General features: G+C 43.7%; 1 protein-coding gene across 3 annotated transcripts in view; it reads left to right on the forward strand.

Moving 5' to 3' along the window:
- Positions 1-10,154, forward strand: part of CDH13 (cadherin 13) — a 1,241,014-nt gene that overhangs the window by 1,217,188 nt on the left and 13,672 nt on the right. For all 3 annotated transcript variants that reach the window (XM_032283885.1, XM_032283883.1, XM_032283884.1), the window contains exon 12: positions 7,973-8,206. In XM_032283885.1, coding sequence (XP_032139776.1) covers positions 7,973-8,206 — 234 coding nt within the window. The remainder of the gene's footprint in view (positions 1-7,972; positions 8,207-10,154) is intronic.

The raw sequence follows: 10,154 nt of genomic DNA on the forward strand, positions 1-10,154 counted from the left end.
ACCAAAGCCAGTCTGCAACTGCTGGTTAAAAAAGAGAAATCTGGGACTCCATGTTTGGGTCCCCTTCCACAAACACTCCTTTCGTGGAAGCTGTTTTTCTCTATCCTGGATCTTCCCTCTGGAGTCCCTGTCCATACTCTCTTGTGGAAGCCTGTCTTCCCCTCCTAAACTCCATCTCCCTCTCTATTCCCTTCCACTCAGTGTGGAAGTTGCTTTCCTCTCCTGGATTCCATCTTTCTGGATTCTCTCACTCAGTGTACGAGTTAGCTGTTTCTTTCTTTCTCCTTCTCCAAAAAAAAAAAAAAAGAAAGAGAAAATAAAAATCCAATTAGTTACAACACTGAATGTAGGTCAACAGAAACTCCTGGCATCAAGGAAACTCTGACCATAAAGACTTTGCGTATGTTTTTACCAAACACTTCACAAAGCCTGGTGGAGCAATCACACGTTCAGTTTTGTCCCGCAAATTAAAATCAAACCATGTTTAAAGCAATCTCATTAAATTGCTTGCAAACAGGTATACATAGTACCGCACTCCTGGTGGGACATGACCATTCTTATCATTCAGTTTTAGAACCTTCCTTTCGTGAGTACACCACCCCTCACCTCACTTCCCTGCTTCTGCCTTACCTGTGCTTTACCTGCGGCTTACCTGGATTATCACAAACAGATCTCCTGCAGTTTTCAGCCTTGCCAGCATCTGAACATGTCAAAGAAAAATGGGCACGGCAGAGTTTGAAAGGCAAAGGCTTTATTCAAGGCTACAATGAGGGAGAGAGATTGAAGTAACTCCGCTGAAACAGACAGTGGGAGGGTTTTTAAGCACTAGGATGAGCTGATGGAAAAGTACTAGAGGATGTTTGTGGGGAGGTTGGTCCATGTGATGGTCCAAGTGATTAGGCATCTGTGATTGCTAATGAGTGCTTATTGGAGTTAGGCTCCAACCCTTCCACAGAGATTGAGAGATAGAGATAATATTCCTCTCCATGATTAGATTTCAAAAAGTTGGCTTCAAGGTCCTCAAGAAAGGTGGTCGTGGTCCTGGATTATAAGACTAGCGACAGGCTGGAAGACTTACATCTCACAGGGGCAGAGAAAGAATGTACAGTTGCAAGTTTCTAAAGTAAATGCTCAAGAAAAGAGAAGTCAGGGCCTATATTAGTCCATTCTCATACTACTGTATAGATACACTAGAGACTGGGTAGTTTATAAAGAGGTTTAATTAACTCACAGTTCCACGTGGCTGGAGAGGCCTCAGGAAGCTTATAATCATGGTAGAGGGGAGGGGGAAGCAAGGACCTTCTTCACATGGCGTCAGGAGAGAGAAGTGCTAGCAGGTGAAATGCCAGACACTTATAAAACCATCAGATCTCCTAAGAACTCACTCACTATCTTGAGAACAGCATGGGGGAAACCACTCCCATGATCCAGTCATCTCCCTCCCTCTATATGTGGGGATTACAATTCAAGATGAAATTTGAGTGGAGACATTAAGGCAAACCATATCAGGGCCCTAGAGTCAAAAAGAAGCCCATCTAAAGTGTAGTCCAGCACAGGGGAAGGCTGTGGAGCCTATCCTTAGGAGGTAAGGAAGTTCTTCTAGCCCTGCCTCAAACCCAGGGTGAGCATTAGTGTATGGTGATTCTTCTGGTGGCTGAGCCCCAGGCTTTAACACCATTCCACAATCACGAGGCTCTAAACCACTACCGCACAGAGGCCCATTCCTATGACAAGATCCTGCACCCAAGCTTTCTCTTTTCTCCCCATCCTTATCCCTCCTGCTTCCCTGCCTGGCATGGTCTTGTGGCTGGAAGACAAGGGCTCAGCTTCGGGGTCTAGTTTCTGTTTCTTGAGCCTCCATCTGCACAGACTGTCCCCCTGTGGACCCCAGCCCCCTGCTGTTATCTCTGAAAAAGATCTACTCGACACTAGGACCATTTTTGGCTCCTGAGCTGTCCCTCGTACAGAAATAGTAAACGCCTCTGGGCATGGCCAGTGATAACCAGCAGGCCTGGGGCCTTGGTCTGAGCCCCCATCCTGCCTATTGTCTACGACAGGGACAACTATGACTGTGCTAGGTGGAACTGATGATTCCTTTGGGACCCAGCCTGACTATGGCAAAGTCTGGGTCCCAAATAATCATCAGTGCCAGTAATCAAACTAGGAATAGGAAGTTAAAAATCTCAAATACATTTAGAGCGAATGACCTAGTCAAATACCATTTCTTTGTTTTTTTTTTTTTTTTTCTTTGAGACGGAGTCTTGCTCTGCCGCCCAGGCTGAAGTGCAGTGCTGCAATCTCAGCTCGCTGCAATCTCAGCTCACTGCAATCTCCACCTCCCGGGTTCAAGCAATTCTCCCCCCTAAGGCTTCAGAGTCACTGGGATTACAGGCACACACCACCACACCCAGCTAATATTTTATATTTTTAGTAGAGATGGGGTTTCACCATGTTGGCCAGGCTGGTCTCAAATTCCTGACCTCAAGTGATCTGTTTGCCTACGCCTCCCAGAGTACTGGCATTACAGACCTGAGCTACTTCACCAAGCCTACCATTTCTTGCTTATGAAAAGATATTTCCATGAGTTCCCCAGAGTAGTCAAATTCATAGAAACAAGAAGTGGAACGGTGTCTGCCAGGGGCTAGGGGAAGGGGAATGGGGAATTGGCATTCAGTGGGTACAGAGTTTAAGTTTTGCATGGTGAAAAAGTTCTGGAGATGAGTGTCGGTGATGGCTGCACAACAATTTGTACTAACACCACTGAACTGTACACTTAACAATGGTTAAAAATCGTCAGTTTTATGTTATGTGTATTTCACCACAGTTAAAAGAATAGCTCTTAAGAAAGAAGCTAAAAATAGTAATAATAATAACCTGAAATCATTTAGGGACAATAGTTTGCTTTCATGGTCATAATGAGAGCCTGTAAGAATCAAGCTATGTAATAAAAAAAGAAGGAGGCCTAACCCTCACGGTGTTCATTTGAGCCCATCCTAAATCTCTCCAGACCTCAGCCTGACCATGCCTAAAATGAATGGGTCTCAGATCCTCTGCTCCAAACTTGCACCAAGCCCGTGCTACAACGTGGGTGTCTATGGACCCCTCAGGTGTGTTTCTGAATGCAGGTATGTTTCCCTAGAGGCAGGAGCCATGACTTTCAGCAGATTCCCAGTGAGAAACCCACCTGCCAACCATGTTGAAGACCTGAAAGCTGAATGGTTCATCTCTCAGCATTCCTTCCAGTTTCTAACATTATAAAGACAGAAGCCCCTACAAACTCAACCAGACCCTCACACGTTTAGAGGTTGGACTTCCTCTGATCCTTAAAATGGCTACCCTGAGAACACAGCCCATAGGCTTCCTCCAGGAGGGAGCTGAAAAGAGGAAGTCCCATTCTAGCTCGATTTCTGGGTGTTTTGCTCAAATCGAGGGTTTTTTCCCCCTTTCAAAAGAGCAAATTCATGCCAGGCATGATGGGTCATGCCTGTAATCCTGCCACTTTGGGAGGCCAAGGTAGGCGGATCACCTGAGGTCGGGGGTTCAAGACCAGCCTGGCCAACACGGAAAAACCCCATCTCTACTAAAAATACAAAAATTAGCCAAGCATGGTAGTGCATGTCTATAATCCCAGCTACTCGGGAGGCCGAGGCAGGAGAATTGTTTGAACCCGGGAGCCGGAAGTTGCAGTGAGTCGAGATTGTGCCACTGCACCCCAACCTGGGAGACAGAGTGAGATACTGTCTCAAAAAAAAAAAAGGAAAAGAGAAAGTGTGTAAAGGAGGGATCCTGTCTTCATTGTGCTTTGGTTTTGATACTTAGTTATGAGTGGTTCCATGGTGGTGGAGGCTGCTGATTGAAAGGGAAACAGAGGGATGAGAGATTTTTGTTGAAAATCTGGAGAATTCTTAGAAGCCCCCATGTTTCCTGGGCCCTAGAAATGATTGAAGCCAAATGGGCTTGTGAGGAATTTTGAAATTTTGAATTTCACCTGAATTTTGGATGTGATTTTTCTCTATCCTGTGCATAGAAACAGAGAGAGACTCTTTCCCTTGGGATTTTGTGAATCCTGTCTTTACCTCATTGCCCAAAGCAACAAATTCATTTTACTGACTTCAGAAAAGATTTCACCAGCCTGGCCTGGGAATAACACATGGGAAATTGAAGACAGTCATATAATTAAGTTCACAAAAGGCCAGTTCTTATGGCCATATTTCAAATGCTCATAACGCCTTCTCATCCATTCTACCAAATGATTTGGCTTCATAATATATTCAGAGTGAAAAAACACAATGGATTCTTCTGAGATATTCAATTAGTTCAACAAAAAGAGAAAAATAATGTTTCAACAAAGGAATTTAGCTACATGACTAAAGCTGACAGTGAAAAACCAACTTCAAAGTAATTATGTATTTCTTTTGAGTTCGCACTCTCACAAAAGTTGATGATAAGCCACCATTAGAAATAGCCATCCTTCAAATGATTAATTGCATTTGTGTTGCTGTTTTAGCAGACATTTATTTGAATGTTTACTCTGTAACTGTCTTTGGGTGTTGATATATTTAAATTTCCACCAGCCCCACTAAAGAGTATCGGCTCTCACTTCTTTATGACTCGCTGTTCAGCTTCCTTTAAGCTGGTTTCTTCCCCATTAGTGGAAACCTCTCCCAAAGAAAAGTCACAAGTGAGTCTCCTTCAAAATCCCATTACTTCCCTTTTTCTTCTTATCCTCATGGGGGCCATGACACATTTAATTATGCATCATTGACTCCTCTTCCAATTCATTTCTCCCCCATCTCTCCTGCAAAACTAGCATCTTTTTTTTTTTTTTTGAGACGGAGTCTTGCCCTGTCACTCAGGCTGGAGTGCAGTGGCGTGATCTCAGCTCACTGCAACCTCCGCCTCCCAGCTTCAAGCAATTCTCCTGCCTCAGCCTCCCGAGTAGCTGGGATTACAGGAACGTACCACCAGGCCCTGCTAATTTTTTGTGTCTTTAGTAGAGACAGGGTTTCACCATGTTGGTCAGGCTGGTCTCAAACTCCTGACCTCGAGATCCTGACCTTGTTATCCTCGGCCTCCCAAAGTGCTGAGATTATAGATGTGAGTCACCATGTCCAGCCCACATCTGCCCTTTAAACTTTGGGGTCTCCTAGGATTCCATATTCCACCACTCTGGCATTCTGAACTTTCACCTTGGCTAACCACTTTGTTAGAGAGATCTCAAAGGCATCTATATGTTGGTGACTTTCCAACCCCTAACTAAACCTGGGCACTTCCCCCAGGCTGCACACGTCTGCACAGGTGCGTTCAATTCGAGGGGCCGTTAGTACAGTCAAAGCTGAGCTACTTGTCTTCCCGCTTCCCACTGCACTCTGCTATTCTTCTGGCAGCCTTGTCTGAGTGCTTGATCAGCAAGACAAGATGCCGCTTCCCTGCACAAGCTGCAGACTTCCTGCCTCTCTTCATCCATGGCTGGTCTGCTTGCCTGCAGTGTCTCACATTTCCTAGCAATCCAATTGTGTGTTTTCTCAAAATAAGTTAGATCAGATTGTTCCTGGATCACTGCCTTCCTGGAAAGCCTCTGGTGGCCTCGTGCACTCTGTGGAGTCAGTGCAGGCCCCTCGTGATGCTACTCAAGGCTCTCCAGGAGCCCAGGCCATCCGGTGCACTCAGCAAGGACGAGGAGGAGCAGCTCCACCATGGCACCCCATGACATTGTGTGTAGAGCACATGGGGAGGGTGTGGCCTGCAGCTGCGCTGAGTCTTGGCAGAACACCCCGCGGTCCCCCAGCCAGTTTCTCATTGCCTTCCGGGTTCTGTGAGGTGCAGGGACTTTCTGCCTGCCCCTCTCAGGGCACAGCTGCTGCCGTGGAACTGCTGAGAAGCAGCTTGGAGTTGGCTCTGCTGCCACACCCCTTCTTTCTGCTGCAGTTGTCCAGTCCCTTTTATTTTGCCATGACCTGCACCAAGGCCACAATGCCCACACCTCCTTTTACTGTCTCTGTCAGTAATAAACTGTGCATCTAAAGAGGTCTCGTTTCTTCACCAGGCCTTGCCTATGTCCTGTTTGCCCACTTCAGATACTCACTACCCTTCTAACCCCCATGTAACCCGACGGCCAAACTGCAAACAACGTGCATTGCAAAACGTAAATACCGTACAAGATAAAATAAAATTAAACGTGGAAATCTGGCTAAGTGAAAATAAGGATTAGAAAAATAAAACGGCGCCGTGTGTTAGGTTAGTACTGTATAGTGTTACTGTATTAAATTGATAAGAACGAATCTACCTTTGACGTAAGCCAAAAGGCCAAGAAACGATTGTATTATGGTATCAAATTATAGTGCCACAATTTTAGCGGTGCCTCACTTTCTTTCGGGAATAAGGCAAATCTGTACATTTAAAATGTGTGACCTGTGAATTTGGCTCTAACTTTTCTTGCAGAAAATTAGAAACTACCAACAAATGATTTGTCCCAAGAGCGAACCTCTAATGCACAAATGATTAAAAATGAATTCAGAGAAAACTTAAAGCAAGCTGAGTTTTAACATTAAAAACCCTTTCTTTAAGTGAAAGACTATTTTAGGGCCAGGTGCAATGGCTCGCGCCTGTACTCCCAACACTTTGGGAGGCTGAGGCAGGCAGATCACTTGAGGTCAGGTGTTCGAGATCAGCCTGGCCAACATGGTGAAACCCCATCTCTACTAAAAATACAAAAATTATCTGGGCATGGTGGTGCATACCTGTAATCCCAGGTACTTGGGTGGCTGAGGCAGGAGAATCGTTTAAATCCAGGAGGCAGAGGTTGCAGTAAGCCAAGATTGCACCACTGTACTCCAGCCTGGGCGACAGAGTGAGACTCTGTCTAAAATTTTTAAAAAGACATTATTAGATTAGTGATTATGAGGGCCATTTTCTTAAAATTATGTCCCCTAAAATGAAAAACATTCCTGAAAGAAGCTGAAATATTAGGAAAAAAACAAGCCTTTAAAAATAAGGCCCAAAGATTATATGATGATTGCTTCTGTGCCTCTGGAGCCAGCTAGTGATCTCATTTCTCATCACTAGCCCACTTTCCTCAATCTGTCCTGTCCACCAGAGCCAACCATTGCAGCCCCCAGTGACACCATCTGCATCTGAGACTCTTTTTCACTCCCAGAAAAAAATCTCTCAGATTAAATCTTTCCCGCTTTAGTCAACCCTCCAGTTAGGGTAGAGCTACAACCGTGAGACCAGGGCCATCGCTCACAGAAACTCCTTCCTCCCCATACTACCAATATGCATGAATGCCTGGCTACTTATATAAAAGTTTAATTTGATACATGAGGAGAAGTCATATTTATCTCCATTTTTTGAATAGATTTCAGTGTATGAGAATGACTTTTGTGTCAGAAGCTTCGCATTCTAAGGGTAAAGTGTAAAGCCTGAGGAATTTCAATCAGAAGTCTTGTATATGATAAAGGGCTTTGTAAACCACTAAATTTTATACCAAAAAAAGTAATCTATTATTGATAGTCTTGTTTGCAACTATTAAAAACTGGGAAATGGGCTGGGCGCGGTGGCTCATGCCTATGATCGCAATAGTTTGGGTGTCTGAGGCAGGAGGATTGCCTGAGGCCAGAAGTTTGAAATCAGCCTGGGCAACATAATGAGACTCTGTCCTGCAAAAAACACAAAAATTATCCTCTGAGATGCAGATGCTAAAAAAAAATAAAATTAGCCAGGTGTGGTGGCACATGCTTGTGGTCCCAGCTGCTCGGGATACTGGGGTGGTAGTTTTGCTTGAGCCAAGGAGACTGTGGCTGCAGTGAGCCATGATTACACCACTGCATTCTAGTCTGGGTGATAGAGTAAGACCATGTCTCAAAAAATAAAATAATGGTAAAGTGTACTAAGTTTACAACATATAAAGTACTATGGTAAATTGCTCTCAAATAAACCAGTTGCGTATCAACATCTTCCCTTTTTCTCACAGGCAACCCTCCTGCTACGGGCACTGGGACTTTGCTGATAACCCTGGAGGACGTGAACGACAATGCCCCCTTCATTTACCCCACAGTAGCTGAAGTCTGTGATGATGCCAAAAACCTCAGTGTGGTCATTTTGGGAGCATCAGATAAGGATCTTCACCCAAATACAGATCCTTTCAAATTTGAAATCCACAAACAAACCGTTCCTGATAAAGTCTGGAAGATCTCCAAGATCAACAGTAAGTCTGGTTAAAGCATTCCCTCTTTATTCTTCCAGCTTTCAGTTTAGTTTCTCTTTCCCAAAATGCTCTTTCTCTACTACTCTCTCATGTATTCTCATTTGTTTCATTTTAAGTTATTGACATGTTATAAACACTGATAATTTTCCCACCAGCAAACAAATGCAATTTATAAAAATATTGAATGCTGTTTCTTACAAAAGCAAACATAGGCATTTTCTCTTCTGCTTCCTCTCTGATCTTTTCTATACTGTACGCCCTGTGTTGTATACCCTATCCTGTCTACTGTATATACTATATACTATAACTCCAGCATTCTTTCTTTAAAAATGTAATATATTTAGGGGGTACAACTGCAGACTTCTAACATACATACAATGCACAGTGGTGAAATCTAGGCTCTTAGTGCCCCTATCACCCAATAGTGAACTTTCTCTTGACTCATCTGTAGTTTCTGCATTTCTGCCATTCCAGAGTTCTCAGCCACGAGACTGTGATTCTTTGTCCTTCCTCTTTCTCTTGCTTTTTTCTTTTAATTAAACTCGACAGATTCTTTCTTTGTAACTAGCTTACAAAGAATATTGCCCAACCTGCCCAGTCTTAGGCCTTCAAAAGACAGGAGTCTCTGCTTCTCCCCACGTAGCTCTTGGCTCAGCGTCTCTCCAGTCTCAGAGACAGGGAACTGTGTTTACATTAACTTTCACCAGCGCATTCAAGAGACTTTTCATGGTGTACCTGCCTTCCTAAAAGACTAAAGGAAAGAGAAGTGCTAGGATAAGAATCTTCAACCTCTAACCTTCCATTGTATGCTGCAGACCTCCTCGAACTTGACTTAGTCTATGATGGCCTTGGCTTTTCTTTCAAATCCTTGGCCATCATCCTTGACTTTGATGTCTTCTTCCATGGGTCTTCCTTCTCTTTTATGAAACGTGCAAGCAATGTCTCCTCCCATCTGTCCTTCCATATGGGTAGGTGGAGTTCAAAACTTAACCCAACATCTATCACTTGCCTTATGAAGACTGAAACACCAATGTATTAATATGAAGTATCCCTAAATCCGCAACCTCACCCACGTTCTTCCCCAAATGTGAACTGCTAAGTTCACTTTGTCTCCCAACAAAGTCAAAGAACAGAAAAAGGAAAGTAAAGGAAAAAAAGACATTAGACACGACATCTTCAATAATGAACTTACCCTGCTATTGACCTAGTCAGGGTTCTCACTTCTTATATCCGTGGTAGAACTTTTGAGGGAGACAGAGAATTACCCATTTCATTAGGTTTTGCAAATGTATTGTACAGTTGTGCATAACATTTTCTATTTAAAAATCTCATAAGTATTGTTACAGCCCTATCTCATATCTTATTTTATTAGTGCCTTTTGCTTGTTATTGATTCTATTTGCCTGTCTATTTTATTGCTTTTTAAAGAATGAATTCTGTTACACTGATTATTTTTTTATTAAAACAGCCCTTCTCTTGTTTGAGGGGTTAATGTTTTATTTGCTGGTTTTTATTGATATAACCAATTTAAATAAGCATCTCCAGTTCTGTCCAACTGGAGCTTTCCCATTCAAGAGTTTTTTTGGTGGGGGGTGGAGGAGGGCAGTGAACATCAGGATATATAGCCAATGCATGCTGGGCTTAATACCTACGTGATGGGTTGATAGGTGCAGCAAACCACCATGGCACATGTTTACCTGTGTAACAAACCTGCACATCCTGCACATGTACCCCAGAACTTAAAAGTTTTTTTTTTTTTTTTGAGACGGAGTTTCACTCATGTTACCCAGGCTGGAGTGCAATGGCGCGATCTCGGCTCACCGCAACCTCCGCCTCCTGGGTTCAGGCAATTCTCCTGCCTCAGCCTCCTGAGTCGCTGGGATTACAGGCACACACCACCATGCCCAGCTAATTTTTTTGTAATTTTAGTAGAGACAGGGTTTCACCAT

This window comes from Sapajus apella, unplaced genomic scaffold (assembly GCF_009761245.1).
Source record: "Sapajus apella isolate SASKATOON/1434 unplaced genomic scaffold, GSC_monkey_1.0 scaffold15, whole genome shotgun sequence".
Classification (NCBI taxonomy): domain Eukaryota; kingdom Metazoa; phylum Chordata; class Mammalia; order Primates; family Cebidae; genus Sapajus; species Sapajus apella.